The sequence below is a fragment of the Cibotium barometz genome, chromosome 26 (assembly GCF_041138505.1).
Source record: "Cibotium barometz isolate CiBa-2024 chromosome 26, ASM4113850v1, whole genome shotgun sequence".
Lineage (NCBI taxonomy): Eukaryota > Viridiplantae > Streptophyta > Polypodiopsida > Cyatheales > Cibotiaceae > Cibotium > Cibotium barometz.
Window position 1 is genome coordinate 45,283,476 of NC_141071.1, and position 19,988 is coordinate 45,303,463.

Sequence of the window (19,988 nt, forward strand, 5' to 3'; positions counted from 1 at the left end):
GGTGTGTCCGGTCATGAACAGATGGATGCGAAAATTGTCGGTCACCTCAAACACTCTTGAAAGTGACACGTGTGGGAAGATGAGCCATGCATGTGCTTTGATTTCCAAGCTAATGTGACACTTTTGCTGAATTTATGTCTAGCCCGGATTACGGACTAGTCTGAAGCCTTGCTTTGGACACTTCTAGAGGCAATGTGAAACCAACCATTAGATGGCATGATGATGACGGAGAGGTAAGTAAAGTAGAAATAAAAAAAAGGTGTGAAGGACATTTTTGTAAAAGTTTGGCTGGAATTAGATAGAACAACACACATACCCTATATACCAGCCACCCTACATGCAACCGCTTGTTGGAGAGGGGGGGCTCGAACCCACGACCTCGGGACTCTTGAGAAGTATCTTAACCACTCCACTAACTCACGGTCTACACGTGAAGGACATTTTTGAGAGTGGGTACTGAAATAACATGGCACTAGGATAGATTAAATTCATGCCACTAGGATAGATTGGAATCCAATGGAAGGGTATGAACAGTGCAATATCCAACATGCTCTGTTGAGAGCCGTGGCTTGGTTTTTCTGATTGACACGTGCAACAGGAGGGGGAGGATGGTGGGTGAAACAAATTGTCCTCGACTTGGACTGCTGCTGTTTTATATTCCGAGGCCGTGAAGAAAGGAGGCGTTACGAAAAAGCCCTGCAAGGACGTTGGGGGAGCAGTGCACAGAGAGCGAGGGTTGAGCGGTCCACAGAGAGAGAGAGAGAGAACTACATCAACAACAACAAGAAGGACAAAGGCAACAGGGCAGGTCGCCATAGCCAAGCAAGAAAGGCATTTGCAGAGCAAGTCATCACAGCGTATCAAGCAGTCTCCATATCTAGGAGAAGGCATCTGCAACAAATCATCGCAGCTTTAGCCGTAGCCAAATTAAGCAGAAAGTCCACGACTTGCCACGGCCATAGCTGTAGCAGAAAGGCAACAAGTTGCCACGGCCATAGCCGTAACCATATCGAGCAGAAGGGCACCAAGCAGCAGGACAACAATCCTTAGCCATACTTCTACCAAGTTTAAGGGCAACAAGTCCGGCAGGTCTAGTCATAGCCATTTCAAGAATCACGGTGCAAAGAAGATCGCAGTAGCAGAAAAAGCATCTTGCTTTTTACCTGCGACTTTCTTCAGCAAAGCCAAAGGTATCCATCTCTGTCCATGCCCCTTCATTTTTGTTCCTGTACAGCTGGTACGTGAATGCTTACAGAGGTCTCTAGCAAGGTGAATAAAGCTGGCCATAGCCAATCCTGTTAGTCTTAGGGCTAGCCACAACTCGCTACAGGAGGTCAAGTTTGTGATAGGAGAGGAGGTTCCATGTTGTTTACCATGGTCTATCCATATTCTAGTTTGGGATATGGATAGACCATGTTGGTTTATCCCTGGTCTTTCTGGATGAGCTCAAGCTTCTGAGAGGAGGGTTGACTATGTTTTAATGTAGGCACTCGTGCAATGATGTCTTCCAATCCGATCGGTTGTGGGCTCGGCAAAAAAAGACAAAAGAAAACATAGTGATAGGAAAATCCTGCACCGCATAGAATTGGAGCTGGGCTTGATAGTCATGCATTTCAGCACCAGAGTGCCATCTTAGGCCACGTTTGAGCCCCTGTCAAGCTATTGCCTTTCGCCCAATCTTCTCAGGGTTGTTTTTTCACATGTGGTATGGATGATATGTGTGTCTGTGTTTCTCTGCTGTTAGAAGTATTGAAGCCTTAACAATCATGCCTCATATTTGTCCCCAGGAAGGATGATGACAGGTAATGAGACTACACGTAGAAGACATATGCAAGGGAGAGCTTCTGGACCTTTTGAAACTTCATCTACCAGTCGCACTGGCAGGCCCAGCACAGCTTCAGCTCTTCACCAGCATCACCAGCATCATGATCATCACCACCATCATTATCATTATCATCATCATTACCATCACTTTCCAAGGCAATTAAATGGAGACCAGGTAGGAAGCATCTTTATGTAACTGGTCTTTATGTTTGGATTTGAGCAGTTTTAGTCTGGCCTCTTTTGTCAGTAAGTCCCCAATTTTAACTCTGTACTCAAATAATGTCAACTTCTCTGGTCTCTCCTGTTTGGCTGTGGACACAGTAGCCAGTGCTGTGATGCATGGGATAGTTAATGGTTCACTTTTGTAAGGTTACTGCTATATTCTTTATGATCTTGATTTGTTAGGGGCAGTTATTGAACTGGCCCTTTTGCAGACATGCATGCCTTGTGATTAAGCTAGTTCATATCGTCTGACAATCTCTGTTTTTTAATCTGTCTAGGGCTCTTCGTTTGGAAGTTGTTTGTTCTATGGCAGATAAGAATGGGCTGGATATTTTAAGTAGTATAAAGTTGTGTACCTAGCCTTTATGACAAATTTGTGAAGCTTGGTCAGGGCCTCAGCCTCAAGGAAGGCCTTTTTCCTTTGTATGGTAATTTCTACACGATATGAGGATGTAGGTAAACGATTCGGTAAGACCTTGTCCTAGTTGCTGGAGCACACACCTGCAATTTGGTCAAAATGGTGTTTCCTTTCCTAAGAGGGGACCCTTGTGGTATAACATATGTATCTACGAAGGTTGCTAATCCATGCCTTGGATATTGTGGTTGTTGAGATCGTGCATTCTCTCCTCCATTCATCTTCATTTGCGACACCATTTCTCAATCCCTCTCTTCAAGCTTTTATGCCTCTAATCGTGGGATGTTGGCTACCTCAAACATCAAAGTTTATGACAGCTTTGGCACATGGTTTCTTAGAAAATCCAACTTATAGGAAGAGGTGGCGTCAAGAGAAACAAATGTATGGTCTCCATTTTTGTTACATATTAAATTGTTAGAAACGAGGACAAAACTTTTGGAAGATTTTTCCCTCTAATAGGTTTTACCGCAATTAAGTTCACATGCCATTTCCCGAGCTGCCTTTCTAGTCTCCACCCTCTTTTGTGATTGCACTTGCCTGGCTCTAGCGTTTGCTCATTCATCTTTTTCTCCTTCCTTACTGTAAATATGGATTTGTGCCTTCACTCTCATGCATCAACTTAGATATTGAAGCTTCTTATTGGATGCTGTTGAAGTTTGAATTTGCAAGATGAGGAAAGGACCTGAACATTTGCCACCTCATATGTTAGTTAAGCCCTCTAGACTTCGTAATTAGCACTTGTCCTCAAGGGAATTCGATTAATATAGGACATGTAACATGTAACATGTAACATAGGGGAATTCGATTAATATAGGACATGTAACATGTAACATGTAACATGTAACATCGAATATGTTGTATGCATGAAGCCTCATATGCATGTGTTATGGCTACCAAGGCACTCTATAGAGTAGAATAGGAGAGTGATAGGCCATTGATATCCCCTAATGTATAACGGGACAAGGCTGTGAGTGTTGATGCATGCCTTTGATGATGCCTAGAGTCAAAGTGTCTATGGGAATTGACAAGCCGACAAGAGTACCAAAGGATAGATGAAGTAGGTTTAAACACCAATTCCGGAAAGTTGTCAACATGTTATGGGGTCATTTAAGATTTAAGATGTAAGGACGGACCTGATCAAAGAGGAGATGATTTAAGATCCTATTGGAGCATTGAGGTTGACATTCCAACTTGGTGTTTGTAGATAAGTAGGAGGAGATATCATATGAATTACGCCTTGATGGCCACCAATGCATGCCACACTCTATAGAATAGTAGAGGAGAGCAGCGAGCTATTATGAGCTATTATATGTACTTGAAACTAACCCCCAAGTTAGCCTTAGAGGTTAACCTAGGGTTTAGATTAGTAACTTGGAGGTAGTTTGGCTAATCTGTGGGTTAGGGGACCCAAAAGATTAGAATGCAGTGTGATTGTAGTGGTTAAGGCCCATAAGTTAATAATCCTATAAGTTACAGCTTTTTATATCTTATAAGTGACTATTTAAGTGGGATGAGCATATAGAATGGATTATCGTATTGTCATGTGACAAGATGGTATGTGTCTAGACCATGGATGCAATCCACTCCCAATTGTCCGTCCTTGGGAAAGATGGTCCCTTCATGGCCCCTTGGGATAAGTCCAGGCAGTATGGGACACTAGGGTTGATTGGTGTGTGCTGTGGGTTTGTTGGACGAAGCCTTAGTCCCTATGATCTATGTTTGGGTGGTGAGCTAGCTTGCGGACCTTAATTTGGGTTAATCTTGTGCTTGTTTTGTGTTTAGGAGATCTTAGAAGGATTTTGTTGCGAGAATCCTTGACATGAGCCTAATTGTACAAAGGGGACAAGGCCATGTGTTATGTCGCGTTGTTTGTGCACAATGAGGCTAGCATGAAGTCAGACAATTTATTAAGCATGAATTGGGTTGTTGGGCTATATATGTAGCATGCAATAGGTTGATCATTGTAACATGCAACAAAGCCTTCTTTATACCCGTGAGTTTATGCAATTCCACTTTAAGAGAGAAGAGAAGAGAGAGAGAGAGAGAGAGATTTTATTAACGTCTTCCAAAAGACCGAACTCGGCCTAAGAGACAAATCAGTGTACTTGTGTGGGGTATCCTCTGTCATCCCAACAAAATGAAAAAGTACTGAACTAAAAAGCTGAATCTGGGTGTGCAATAAGTACAATGAGTGGGGGAGGTGATGGAGCTCTACTACTAGGAGAATGCAAAGCTATATGCATGGAGTATACAATCATGATATGCAACCTAGCTAGCTCCATCCTGCACCATACTGGGGGTATAGAATGGTATACATCAATGAAGGGGGTGTCCACAGCTCCCTGAAGAACATGCTTGGGTCTGCTCTGGAGCGAGCCAGTCGCTTCGCACCCTCTGTGAAATTGAGCTCTGATCTCTGTCATCTCTCTCTGGTATAGGCGTGGTGTCCGAAAGCCAGGTGTCCCCTGTCTCCTGCGGGCTCTGAGTCTCTGCTCTCTGGAGAGTAATTCCTTGCTGTGTAGGGGCTGGATCTCTGAAAAAATGTAGTAATCTGTGTCTGTCGTCCCCCCTCTGGAGCTGTCTGAGCCTGTAATGATGTCTCTCTGTGACGCTGAATGTCTAGAATGAATCTCCCCACTATGCGCTGGTTTGCTGCCTCAAAGATCTGGCGTAGGGAATGTGGCTCTCTGAATAAAATGGGATCTCTCTCTCTCTGATGGCTGTATATGCTCTGCATCTGCATGATACCGTATTGGGTCCCACTTACTCACTGAAGGGTCCCCTCAGTGGAGAAGGAACGACATCGGCAAACTTCATGGAGGCTCCTATAAGGAAGTGGAGTCAGATCATTTTTTCTGAGAGAGAGAGAGAGAGAGAGAGAGAAACCCCACAACCCAATGTAACCTGCCCCCCAATAGAGTAAAACCACCTTTGGATAATCCGGCATCTCTCGTGGGGAGAGTAAGGCCCTCAGAGCTTGTACACGATATTATTCTCCTTGGGTAATAAAATACTCCAAGGGGGGGGTCGGCCCATTCCGGCCTCTATGCGGTGTCACACGTGCAAGCTCCATTTTCAGCATTTGTGGATGTTTTGTCCATCTTTTATGTTTTATGCAAAGTGATGATGGATATGTGTTAAGACTGTGGCCATGTTTAAATGTTTTAATATGCATTGATGGTATCAACAAGTGTGTCAAAGGCCCTAGTCTCCCGGGTGGCGTCGCGAGTTACACCATACATCAACAAGAAGCCGTCCTTGAGAGTATAATGGTCATGCCGTTGACCCTCAGACATCTGATCATAGACCCTGCCAAAATCCTCATCCTGGGTATACTGCTCTTTCATCTCATCAAGCTCATGATGATAAGGAAGGGAAACTGCTGAGACCTGTGGCTTGCGTGACAAAGCAAGGTCTGATGATCTGTCTGCACTGTGAAATCAGGCCCAAGCAAATAGTGTTTTCATGTAGAACGAGCATGAATTACAGCCAACATCTCTTTCTCATAGACCTGTAAATGCTTCTCGGCATTCTGTAATATACGACTCTCATAGGCTATCACGTGTCCTTCCTGCATGAGAACTGTCCCAATGCTGTTCCCACATGCATCACACTGGACCTTTTGGAGATCCGGTAGTACCAATACGGGATCCGAAGTAAGCTTTTCTTTAAGCTTTTTAAAGGCTGCAATTTTTCAATCAGCCCATCGAAACGGATTTCCCTTCTTTGTTAAAGCATGAAGGGGCGAAGCAATCTGAGCAAAATACTGTATGTACTGCCTGTAATAGGAACACAATCCCAAAAAGCTGCGTATATTATGCACGGTCTTCAAATCTGGCCAATTGAGAATTGCTTCCGCTTTCGAAGGATCCATACGGACTCCATCTTTAGACACGATATGCCCCGAGAAGTGTATTTCTTCCAAGAAGAACTCACTCTTCTTGCCATTTATGACCAACCTATGCTTCCAGAGTTCTTCAAACACTGTGGCCAAACGCTTCCTATGCTCCTCCTTTAAGCGTGAATGTACAATCATGTCATCAGAGAATGTGTCCACAAACGTTCTATGAGGCCGGAAAATCCTGTCCATCATTCTGTTAAAGGTGGCGGGAGCATTTGTCAAGCCAATTGGTATGACCAAGAACTCATATAGCCCAAAGGTGGTCCGAAATGCTGTCTTATGCATATCCTCGGGTCTAATGCGTATCTGATGATACCCGCTTTTCAAGTCTATCCGACTAAAGACTGTGGAACCTTGTAAGCGGCATAGTTACCACGGAACGGGAACGTTCCGAGAACGTCGGATGCTGGAACGGGAGCGGGAACGGGAGCGGATCGGGAGCGTCGGGGAACGCCACGTCATATGACATGTCAGCATATGACATAAAATGACAAAACATTTAAAATATCCAAGATTAAACTTTAAAGTCTTAAACATTAAAAATTTAAAGAGTCCAGACTCCAAATAGAAACTGAAAAGAAAGTACATCGCATGAGGATATATAGAAACTGAAAAAGAAAGTACATCGCATGACAAGTACAAAACTAGCCTCAAGGGCCAAGGTAACTGGTGAGTCAAAGACTAGTCATCAGCAAGTGGGATCTCATCCTCCTGTCGAGGCTGTCCCTCAATCTGCTCATCCTCATGCTGCTCCACATCATCCTCTCCCTCTGGCTGATCCTCACCATCATTGTCATCAAGATCAAGGCAAAATCCAATAAATGGCTCTGGAGTACACTCAGTCCTGAACTTGTTAAGCACACGCAAGTTCGCATTAACAAATACAAGGTCATTTGCCTTCTGGACACCAAGCCTGTTCCTCTTCTTGCTTGCAATGTTCCCAAAACTGCTCCATAAGTGCTCACATGGCGAGGAGCTAGCACCCTGGCTAAGCACTCGAATGGCCAATCTTTGCAGCAATGGTGTATCTGCCCCATAATCCTCTCACCACTGTGCACTGGATATCTTGAACCTATCATTTTGTGCATCCTGCAAAGCGAAGAGGCCTCTCTTTTGTCGATAGAAGGAAAGGTCTTCACGAACCCTCCTCTTATCATCTGCACTGGGTACAAGCTTCCTCAAGATATCCTCCCAATCCTGCACAACATGTGCATCTGTCTCTTGTCCTTTGCCTTGAAATTCTGGATCCACCACAAATGTAGCAGCCTCTAATGCAGAGTGATACTCTGTCCACTTGCCTGTCGCAAGACGAGATAGCTCCTGTCTCCTACCCCCATCCAAAGTCTGTAGAGATAGGATTCTCTCAATCATCCTGTCCATCCCCTCGTACACCTTGCCAATGCAAGGCTCATCTCCATCAAGAAGCCTCAACATAAGAATGATTGGCCGCACAACCTGCAACAATACCTCAACAGTGTCCCAAAAAGTGTCATCAAGAACTATGGACCTGCATCGAATACCTGCCACTGAGGTATGCTCTCGCCATGCATCCCACTCCTCACAAACTACAAGCTGCCTCAAATGATTCTTCACTTCAAAAAGACGCTTTAGCATAAGGAAATTATATGCAAAGCGTGTATCTGAATACTTTAAGAGATTCTTTGGGGATCTCTGTCGAAATACAGCCAAAATGTAGTGGTGGCGAGTGATAAATGAAACAATGTGATTGCCCATTTCAATAAAAGGCTCCACCCACTGCATCTTACCAATATCTTTGAGGAGATTGTTGAGCCCATGTGACATGCAAGGAGTGAAGCAAATATGTGGGTACCTATCCTCAATGATCCTCCCTGCTGCCCTGTTTGAGTTCTCTCCATCAGAAACAAACTGGATGACATTATTGGGACCCACGTAATCAATGGCTTCACTCCAAATATTTGCCAATCTCTCTGCAGTTTTGCCCGCCTCTGAATTGTCAATAGCTTTAATAAAAAAGCTACATCCTCTGGAGTACGCAAGGATACCCTGAATGGAGCGGCTCCTAGTGTCACTCCAACCATCACCCATGATAGTGACGCCACATCTACGCCATACATCCTGAATGGGTCCCAAGGCATCCTCTATGGCCGTCCTCTCTGTGGCTAGAAGTGTAGTGCGCAATGCCTCGGATGAGGGTGGAGCATAGCCAGGTTCGAAAGAAGCAATCTCCTTCACCATATCTGCAAAGTATGGGTTGCGGGCCTTTACCAAAGGAACATCTGCAGCATAAAAAAACCGTGCCACTGATGCATCTACTTGTGCCCTCCTCCCAGGGTGCCATGATGCCACAAGACTAGCTTGCACTGGACCTCGTGAAGCCTGGGTATGGGAAGCATTTGTTCCATGTGCGGATGGTTGTGGAGCAGCCCCAAATAATGGGGTAGATGCACTCGCTGAAGATGTCGCACCTGCAGGTGTAGCTGATGATGATGTACCTCGAGGATCAAGAACAGAGGGCCGACTCCCTGCTGCATCAAGTCTATCTGCAAGTGCCTGCAATCGTATGATATCTGCTCCTGACACTGTAGGGCAAACAGAAATGCCTTTGCCCCTAACCCCCAACAAATGGGCTCGCACACGATCCGTGCCTCCAGTCTTAATGGATCCACAAAAGTGGCACTTCCACTTGCGTGACCCTCCTCCTCTTGCACTATCATATCTGGACACAAGATCCACCTCATTCCACCAAGGGGTCTGTTTTCTGCATCTATGCCACGAGGAGGTGCCATTGAAATTGATAAATGGCTGAAAATTAAAAAAACATGCAAAATGCCCTCGCATGAGACATAAGTAAAGTGTCCACAAAGTGGAAAAAAACGCAGCAAACTAGAATCTCCAAAATCCAATGTTCATTGCGTCAAATTTTAAATCTTACCTGCTCAAGACTCGAGTGCCACCCGAGCAAAAGAAGGGGCCAACTTGCCAAGGCCCAAGAGGAGGGGCCAAGAGGAGGTAGGGAGAGTGGGGCAGCCAAGAGGAAGGGTGGGGTAGTAGGTGGAATGGAGAGTGTGGGGCAGCCAAGAGGAAGGGTGGAGTGGTAGGGAGAGTACTCAAGCAGCAGGCTCAGCCAACAAAACAGGCGCAGCAGCGAAATAAAACCGCACGCTGGATAAAAACTGCCGCCGCCGACATCGCGAACATGCGCACATGTCGGAACGCCCGGAATGGGCGTTTCGCCCTACGTTCCGGCGTTCCGATCGCCGTTCCGCCACGTTCCCCGGCAAGTCCCACGTTCCGGCTCCCGTTTCTGCGTTCCGGGCACGCGTTGAGCTTCGGACCGGCGTTCCGGCGTTCCAGGAAGGCGGAACGCCATTCCGCGGTAACTATGGTAAGCGGTCCGATATGTCATCGATCCTCGGAATAGGGAATCGACTCTTGATGGTGTTCTTGTTTAGCGCCCTGTAATCTATACACATGCGCCAAGAACCATCTTTCTTTTGCACTAAGAGCACAGGTGAGCAAAAGGGTGATGAGCTTGTTTGAAACAACCCCTTTTTTAACAACTCCTATACCTGGCTCATAATTTCCTCTTGTTGGGCTGTACTAACGTGGTACGACAACCTATTTGGTGGAGTACTCCCCAGAATAAGATCAATAGCATGATCTTCTGGCCTTTCCGGAGGAAGTACTCCTGGCAATGACTTGGAAAAGCAATCTTGGTACTCACGTAGGAAGTTCTCCTAGTCGGCCTTATGTTCTTGAAACTGATGCCAGTGACTATGCCATCGGGGTTGCTTTATTTCAAGATGGGAGACCGGTTGCTTTTGAAAGTAAAAAGCTAGACGACACTCAATCTCGTAGGCCAACCCTTGAGAAGGAGCTTTATGCTGTGATTCATGCTCTCAAGGTTTGGAGACATTATTTATATGGCTCCAAGTTTGTGGTATTGACTGATCATCAGTCAATCAAGTATGTTTGTGATGCGGATGATTTGAGAGGAAGGAAAGCTTGTTGGGCTGAGTTAATGCAAGATTTTGATTTTGAGATCCGTTATCGGAAAGGGTCCATGAATAGTGTTGCAGATGCACTTAGTCGAATTAGAGAGGTGAAATACTTTGTTGTTCACCGAGATTTCTACTGACTTATTTCAGTCATTGAGAGGGCTTTGCAGGACTGATAGTTATTTTGGTCCATTTTGGCAGAAGATCCAGGACGGGAGCTCATTGATTGACCAAGACTCAATGACTGAGCAGTCTACCATTCAGACTGCGGGAGGCCAGTGGATGATTCGGAATGGTTTACTATTTTGTAATGACAAAATTTGTGTACCACAGATCCCGGACATTAGGTCCAAGATTCTTAAGAAGTGTCACGACGTTCCTTTTGTTGGACACCCTGGGGTACATAGGACACTATCGTTAGTGAAACACACTTTTTATTGGCCAAAGATAAAAGGGTATGTAGAAGATTATGTTCTCAAGTGTCAAATTTGTCAGGCAAATAAAGCTGAACGCTTTAGACAGGTTGGATTGTTGCATCCTTTGCAAATCCCAGGTAATAAATAGGAAAGTATTTCCATGGATTTTATTATCGGATTGCCAAGAACACATCAAGGCCACGATTCTATTTGGGTCGTGGTAGATCGCTTGACAAAAATGGCTAGATTTTTACCGATCCGGAAGACTATTACAGCTACGCAATTAGCACGGCAGTTTATCGAACAATTGTTTAGATTGTACGGGTTACCGTAGGACATAGTCAATGATAGGGACTCTAAGTTTACGAGTGATTTTTGGAAACTTGTTTTTGAGAAGTTGGAAACAACTTTGAATTTGAGTTCCTCCGATCATCCTCAATCTGATGGCTAGACTGAAAGAGTGAATCAGATTTTGGAGGATATGCTTCGAGCATATGTATCCAAAAGACAGAGTTCATGGGAGGATTATCTTCTTATGTTAGAATTTGCATATAACAGTACTAAGCATACGAGTAGAGGTTTTAGTCCTTTTATGCTTATGTATGGTTTTCAACCTAGATCACCTGTTACAGTAGAATTCTCAGGACTTCAGCATGATGCAGCACGTAATTTTTTGCAAGATATGCAGAAAATGTTACAAGTCGCGAAGGAATCTATTAGAAGTGCTCAAGACCGAGATAGATTTTATTCTAATAGACATCGTTCACCCAGAGAGCTCTCTGAAGGAATGATGGTGTATTTGCGAGTTCCGAAAGATTCCGAGACTTTACGGATAGGTCGATCTCCGAAATTATCCCCTAGATACTATGGACCATTTCGTATTACACGAAGGATTGGTTCAGTTGCATATGAATTGGATTTGCCTTCTCATGTGAAAGTTCATCCTGTATTTCATGTCAGTAGACTTAAGGAAGTACTGGGTGGAACAGACCAGTTAGTTACTCCTCAAGAAATTATAGATGTCGAGGACATGACATTTGTTCCGCACGAACCTGAAAAGATTCTTGGATTTTGTGAAAGAAGATTGCGTAATACGCTTATCACGGAATACAAGATCAAGTGGAAGGATCGCGTTGAGGAGGACGCTACATGGGAGACATTGACTACTCTTCAGAGAGATTACCCTGGCTTTTTAGTGAGCTCAGGAGTGAGCTCTTAGAGGAAGGGGAGTATGTCATGTGCATAGTGTGTATCTACCGTGTGCTACATGCACACAAGACTAGCTTCGAGGTTTGGGGAAGCTTGGAGCTAGGCAGGCTGTTTGGCGAGCTGAGTTAGGGATAGACTAACGGGCGGGCACCCAAGTATGGACGGGCGGGCGTCCAAGTGTGGACGCCCGATGACCGGCCAAGAGCCTATAAAAGGGTGGCCAAGGTTACTCATTAGTCATAGAGAGTCTCGCAAGATTTGTGAGAGCTCTATGGTCTCAGAGCCTGGATCTAGTGCAGACGTGCACCTGCTTTATGCAGTCGAGGCCGGCAGCAATCTCGAGGCCCGCGAGGGTAGCTTCGTGGTGGTATGGGACGTCGTGAGGAGGAGATTGGTTGGTACGTCAACCTAGTTAGCTCAGCTCGTGGCTCGGTGGGGACAGCCAAGACTGTGGGCTTGCCCACGGTTGTCATGGTTGGGAGGTGAGTCAGGCCTGCGCCCCCCTTGTTGTTTGTTTGTTCGCAGGATTCGAGTCTCGTACCAGGAGCGTTCCACGAGGAGATCTATGGGGATTTGACAAAAAACCAAGTACGCGGAAAGATGTTTTTTCATTGCTGATGAAATGGCCGAAGCCGATACAATAGGAACAGATTCCCCTCTAAGCTTTACATCCAAAATATGCTCTCTCTCTCTCTCTATGAGTCAAAGTAATCTTCTTGTTGTACGCATCCACCACCGCATGTACTCTATGACACCATGGCATACCCAACAAAACATCACACCCATCAAGTGGCATGTCACTGTCCACATAACCCTGCACATGAAGCCTCAGCTTTCCAATAATAGGGGTAACAAGTTCTGCATACCCAGGACAAGCCATATTAGCCTCATACAAAGGCCCCATCTCCTCTGCATGGATCCCCAATCTGCCATCCAAATCTGGTGAGATAAAGTTGGCTCTAGCACCTGTGTCAAAGAAAATCAAAGTATTCTGATCTCTAACTCTGCTCCATGCCCCGCACAACTCAGTCTCCTCACCACTTGGCTGTTCCCCAACAAGATCAGGAAATACCCTGCAGAAGGCTTTGTTTTCTTAGACTTGGGCTCGTCTTTAGTGTCAGAGTCCTTGTTGGACTTACACTTGGGACAATTGAAAGACATATGTTCCTCTTCGGTACAGAAAAAGCATTTCTTGGCATCCAACAAAGCTTGTTTCTTCTCAGGAGTTCTCTTGGGCATTGGTAACATCTTACACCACTTCTTTGTAGGCACTGTTGCATCACGCAATGCATGCCCTGACTTTTCAGTTTTCTTGCCAGTGCTTTTGCTGCTCTTAAATCCAGTTGAAACCCCAGTGAGTAACGCATTTGCCGTCATGGCATTCTCTATCATTTGCGACATATTTGTTACTCGAGTCTTAATGCAATAGTCACGCACTTCCTTGGGCAACCCACAGCAATACTTCTCAACTTGCTCTGATAGTGGCACTGCACGATAAGAAGTAACTGGGAGTAAAGCTTCCCAAAACTTCTTGTTGTAATCCTCAAGATTCTCACATTTCGATGTATCCAAGTTATGCCATGCTGTCATTACATCCATCTCAAATGTAGATGTGAGCCACACGGAAGAGAACACCTGTTTAAACTCTACCCAAGTAGATGGGGCTATGCCTTGCAAAAGAAGAGTGGACCACCACTGCAATGCATTGCCCTTGAGAAAAGTCGTAGCCTTTCTCACTTTCGAGGATTCCGTGTAATTTCCACCAGAAAAAGCAGCATCAAATTGCTGTAAAAAGGTAAGAGCCTTGAGCTTGCCTTTGGCCCCACTGAATGTGTCAAATTTCACTACAGCTCTCCCTTCCTTATAATCCTTTGCCGTACCCATAGGCATTAGATTATCATGAGGAAGTGGCCTCACAAGATTGCTACCCCTTGCATTCATGCCGATAGTAGGGTCAACTGAAACCGATCCCGTCAAGTGGGAAAGACTCCGTTGGACACCCACACGCTTAATAGCACAACTTTAAAACCACAAATTTGAAATGGACAACTTAATACAACTTGAAATTAAATGAAATGAAATGGAAAGATGAACACCAGCACTGGGGCCGGAACGGGTCGACCCCCCCCTCAATATATGATATATTTATTGGGAGTATTTAATGAATACAATGCTCCATGGGTTCTGAGAACCAGATTATGTCCATGTACATATGAAAACAGTACCAAACAAATAGGCTCGAATTTCGATGTAGAAGCTCGAAGCAGAACGACCACTAGTGTGGTCCAATCGCTACGGTCTTGTGCTTTCACTGGACTCCGCGGAGAGCGCCTCACTGGTGTTCCGAGACCACGCACAAACAGGCGCTCTCGTACTAACGCCTGGCTCTCCCGATCTCAGCACCTTTGGACCAAGGTTCGCCAATATAGCTTGGACAACCTGGCACCGAACGGGTGTTGGCCGAGCGGGATGAATCCTTTATCAGATTTAAACATAAAATACTTTACTCAAATCTGAAAATCACTTACTTGTAGATGGTTGATAGAAAACCAATACTTGTGGTATGATGAAGTCACCCAGGTGATGCGAAGTCTCCTTGTAGAACACCAGTGGAGAGGATGTACCACCACAAAGGACACAGCCGCCTGCTGATTGGAGAAGGAGTGCACAGTCACTTGCAGCCTGCTGGACAGTAAGAGAAGGAGTGCACAGTCACTTGCAGCCTGCTGGACAACCCGGCACCGAACGGGTGTTGGCCGAGCGGGATGAATCCTTTATCAGATTTAAACATAAAATACTTTACTCAAATCTGAAAATCACTTACTTGTAGATGGTTGATAGAAAACCAATACTTGTGGTATGATGAAGTCACCCAGGTGATGCGAAGTCTCCTTGTAGAACACCAGTGGAGAGGATGTACCACCACAAAGGACACAGCCGCCTGCTGATTGGAGAAGGAGTGCACAGTCACTTGCAGCCTGCTGGACAGTAAGAGCAACCACTTTGTTGAGATGGCACAGTTGCCTGCAGGAGAGGAGCAGTAGAGTGAGGCGTGGCCTTCAGATGGTGGCAGCCAACTCTGTGTAGGCAGAGCATGTGATGGGCGCCTGGCTGGGAGGAGAAACAGCCGCCAGCAGTCAAGGTGTAGTTGCCTGTATGTGTGGTGAGCAGCCGCCTGTAGTACAGTACAGCCAGCCGCCTGGGAGAGAGAGAGCAGCGTGGAGTAAACAGCCGCCTGTAACAACTCTCAGCCACCTGTAGAGGCAGGTGCAGCCAGCAGCAGCCAAAAACAATCGCCTGCAAGGTTCAAGCAGCCAGCTGGAGATTAAGCGCAGCCACCAGCACTCGCCTGGGAGCAGAAGCGCATACAATTCAGCAGTCGCCTGGGGTAAACATGCGCAAGGAAGATGGTCGCCGGGTGATCTTACGTAAAAGGAAAGAAGCGAATCTTGTCTACGCTAGATGGAGGAAGCCCTTTTCTTTAATAAAATAAAAGTGGAGTTACAACTAAAGATTTCCACGCATGCATGTGGGGGGAACTAGTGGGGGTAGGTGACCATGCCCACCCCCACACTCACTTAAAAGTGGGGCTCCCCACCTTGGCCCCAAAGTGGGTGCCCACTTTTAAATAAGTGTGAACACCTAACCTTATAAAATAAAGGGTTAGAATAAAAAAACATTAAAAACTAAATGTGCAACATACTTACCACCTGTTCACATGCACCAAAACTTGTGAGAATACAGAGCAGACTTCACGACTCACTGGCAGGCGTCCCCGCTCAGTAAGTAACACGTCAAGCAGGCAAACACACAAATACATGTCATGCAAAAACAGTTTCAAACATGCAAAATATGTGTGCATGTGCAAATAGTAACATGGACATATCTCCCGTTCATGGAACAAGTACAAAATATCTGTCGGCACAAAACTGGCACAACATAAAAACATAAAATCTTGGTCTTCCTATGGAGTGACAGTCCCATAGGTAAGACACAGTTCCAGGCACGAGTTTCCCTATGGTGTGACAGTCCCATAGGCAAAACACGGCACGAATACTGGCTCTTCCATGGCGTGACAATCCCATGGATCGAACACAGTCCAGGTCATACACGGGTGGCACTGGTCTGGCTCCCGTCCATACGACACCATCCTGCTAACACACGGGTGGCACCAGTCTGGCTCCCGTCCATGTCAGCAAAATACTGGCCTCTTCACACGAGACACAGGCCTGGCCTCAAGTGAACGAGACGCAAAAACTAGGAATGGACCAAATGGTCGGCCAATTGGTGACATCCCCCCGGGCTTCTAAAGAGTTGACCTCAACTTAAAAGCCTCAAGATATGCCTGCAACAATTGCGGATAATCTGCAAAATAATCTTCATTTACCCATTTGGCATCAATAGGCAAATAATTCTTAAACTTCACAAGGTATCTCCTGGAAAGCTTTCCTGTAGGTAGCTTTCTCTCCTTGTGAAAAACAATTTGTTCTGGCTGGAGGATCTCCTCAAGCTCTTCAATCTTTGGCGGATCTTCTGTGTGACAGGCTCATCAGGATCTGGCCCCACATATTTCCGAAATAGACTCACATGAAAAGCATTGTGAATCTTCCAATGACTAGGTAAAGCAAGGCTGTAGGACACTTCATTGATCTTTTGAATCACCTTGAAGGGTCCATAATAACGAGGAGAAAGCTTAGGATATGATCCTTCTCGTCCTGGCCTCTTCCGAAGCCTAGCCTTCTCAAATTTCAGCAATACCCAATCACTCTCTTTGACTTCCATGTCCCTTCTATGCTTGTCAGCAGCCATTTTATGCTTATCCTGAGATCTTGCAATGGCTGTCCGCACCTGACCAAAGGCAACATCCAAGTCACGAACATATTCATCAGCTGCAAAAATCTCATCCTTTGTACGAAGGATGGGTGGCAAGACCACTCTGCCATAAATGATCTCAAACGGAGCCTTTCCTGTGGAAGCATGGATCGTATTGTTGTAGGCAAACTCAACAAGTGGCAGATACTTCTCCCATGCACTCTTTTGATCTGCCACATAACATTTTAACAAATCCAACACGGCTGAATTTGCAGCTTCACTTTGGCCATCCGTTTGGGGATGATAAGCTGATGAAAACTCAAGTTTAGTACCCATATTATCAAACAAAGCCCTCCAAAATAGGCTTGTAGTCCTGGGATCTCTATCCCCAACAATGGATTTAGGCATACCATGATGCTTGAAAATATTAGCAAGAAAAAGCTTTACCATATGATCAGCTTTGATGGTTTTCTTGACGGGCAAGAAATGAGCTTGCTTGCTAAACTTGTCCACAATAGTCCAGATAGCATCATTCCCATGCTGGGATCTAGGCAAATCCATAATAAAATCCATTGTGATACTTTCCCAAGGTTGCGAGGGAATAGGCAATGGCTGAAGCAAACCTGGAGGCTTTTGCCTGTCAAATTTCACCTTTTGGCAAGTAATACATGCACGCACATAAGCCTCAATGGCTTTACGCATGCTTGGCCAAAAGAAGTACCTCTGAATCATGCGAGTAGTAGGCATAATACCTCTATGACCAGCATAAGGTGGAGCGTGACATTCGTCCATAACCTTAGGACGCAAATCCTTCACTACACAGAGGCAATTATCCTTCATGAGATAACCCTCGTTGATAACATAAGAGGCATGTGAATGACCAGCCATCAAATCAGTCCATATATGGCAAAAATCAGCATCCAAATGATACAAATCTCTCATAGCAGATAGATCTCCATGAGAGGCCACTGAGACTGCAGCAACATAAGGCCTCCTAGATAGTGCATCGGCCACCACATTTTTCTTTCCTGGGGTATGCACAATCTGAAAATGAAACATGGAAAGAAAGTTTGCCATTCTCATGTGCTTCTCTAAAAGCTTGGTTTGAGATAGAAAGTATCTCAAGCTTTGATGATCTGTTTTGACTACAAATTCAGCCCCAAGAAGGTAATGTTTCCAAATCTTTAAGGCGTGAATTACAGCCAAGAGCTCTTTCTCATAGATATCCATATGAAGCTCAGCATCATGCAAACGACGGCTCTCGTATGCAACTGCATGCCCTTCTTGATTTAGGACAGCTCCTATGCAATCACCACAAGCATCACATTCAACCACGAATGACTTGTGCAAGTCAGGAACAATCAATACTGGACCACATATGATCGCATGCTTGAGCTGCAAGAAACCATCCTGTTCCTTTGAAGTCCATTTGAAAGCAGTTTTCTTCTTCGTGAGATCATGTAGAGGAGTGGCAATCATGGCAAAATGCCTTATGAAACGCCTGTAATACGAACATAATCCCAGAAAACTACGTACTTGATGTATGTTTTGCAATTCGGGCCAATTCCGAATAGTCTCTATCTTTGCAGGATCCATTGTAACTCCATCCTTGGATACAATATGTCCCAGATAATGAATCTCTGAAAGGAAAAACTCACTTTTCTTGGCATTGACGAAAAGTTTATGCTTTCGCAACTCTTCGAACACTGTGACCAAATGAGTTTTGTGTTCCTGCTCATTCTTGGAGAAAACCAAGATATCATCAAAGAAGACTCCTGTAAACTTGCGATGGGGTCGGAATATCCTATCCATCATACGATTAAAAGTAGCAGGAGCATTGGTGAGACCAAAAGGCATTACCAAGAATTCATATAATCCGAAGGCTGTCCTGAATGCAGTCTTATGGACATCTTGTGGCACCACACGTATCTGGTGATAACCACTCTTCAAATCAAGTCTGCTAAAGCAAGCCGAACCATCAAGCTTATCCAAGATATCATCAATACGTGGAATTGGGAATCTGTTCTTGATGGTAAGCTTGTTCAAAGCTCTATAATCCACACACATACGGAATGATCATCCTTCTTTTGAACAAGAAGCACAGGAGAGCAATAAGGTGAGGAACTGGGCTGAACCAAACCTTTCTCTAAAAGCTCGTTTACCTGCATCATAATTTCTTCTTGTTGTGCAGCACTCACTCGGTATGCGGGTTTGTTAGGTGGAGAACTACCTGGCACAAGATCTATGCGGTGATCTTCGGGCCTTTGGGGAGGTAATTCACCTGGCAATGAGTCAGCAAAACAGTCGTTGAATGCATTAAGAAAATTCAGCCTATCATTAGACATAGCATCCACATTTTGATGATTTGGCACAAGACTATCACGCACAAAAACCAAGTACGCTGAAAGACTCTTTTTCATTGCTTTATTAATTTGGATGTGTGATACAACTGGGATGGAATCCCCTTCTTTGCCAGCATCAATAAAATGCATGCGGCCTTTATGCATAAAAGAAATCATATTGGATTTGTAGTCTTTGCGGGGCTCAAGCCTATGATGCCACGGCTTGCCCAACAATACATCACATCCATTCAGAGGAGCAACTAGGAAATGCTCATTATCAAGGTAGCCCTGAATATGGATGCGCAACTTCCCAATCAAAGGGGTAACCTGCACCTCTTTACCAATAAATGCAGCTTCGGCTTCAATCTGAGGTCCCATGTTTTCAACCTCAATACCCAATGCAGCTGCCATTTGCATAGAGATGAAATTGTCAGTTGCACAGTCATCAAACATAAGAGTGCGGGCTGATCCTTGATTTGCCCCCAAGCCTTGCAAACCATACGCTCTTTTGCATCATGACCTGTATGTCCTTGCACATCAGGAACTGCATGAACATTTGCTTTGGTGTGCTTGTCCTCGTGCTTTGATTTGCGATCTGGGCATTGTCGGAACATGTGGTCCTTGCTACCACAAGAAAAGCATTTTCCATCCTTAGCATATTGCTCTCTTTGCTCCGGGGTTAGTCCAAATTTGTTCTTTCTTGGGCCCTGTTCTTTTGATGTGTTATTTTTAGCTTTACCACCCTTGTAGGGCTCCCGGAAGTTCTTTTTAGGTGGCTGTCCACCCTTTTGCTGATTTGGGACAGCCTTGTCCTTCCCCTTGGAACCTCCTTGATCTTGCTTAATCTTGAGCACCAATTGCTCCGTA

At 45.1% G+C, this 19,988-nt stretch overlaps 1 protein-coding gene across 1 annotated transcript in view; it reads left to right on the forward strand.

The window, feature by feature from the left end:
* Window positions 1-505: 505 nt before the first annotated feature.
* LOC147624009 (uncharacterized) overlaps window positions 506-19,988 on the forward strand; it is a 32,818-nt gene continuing 13,335 nt past the window's right edge. The window contains exons 1-2 of the mRNA XM_086820691.1: window positions 506-1,190; window positions 1,788-1,999. Coding sequence (XP_086676817.1) covers window positions 1,793-1,999 — 207 coding nt within the window. The 5' untranslated portion in view covers window positions 506-1,190; window positions 1,788-1,792. The remainder of the gene's footprint in view (window positions 1,191-1,787; window positions 2,000-19,988) is intronic.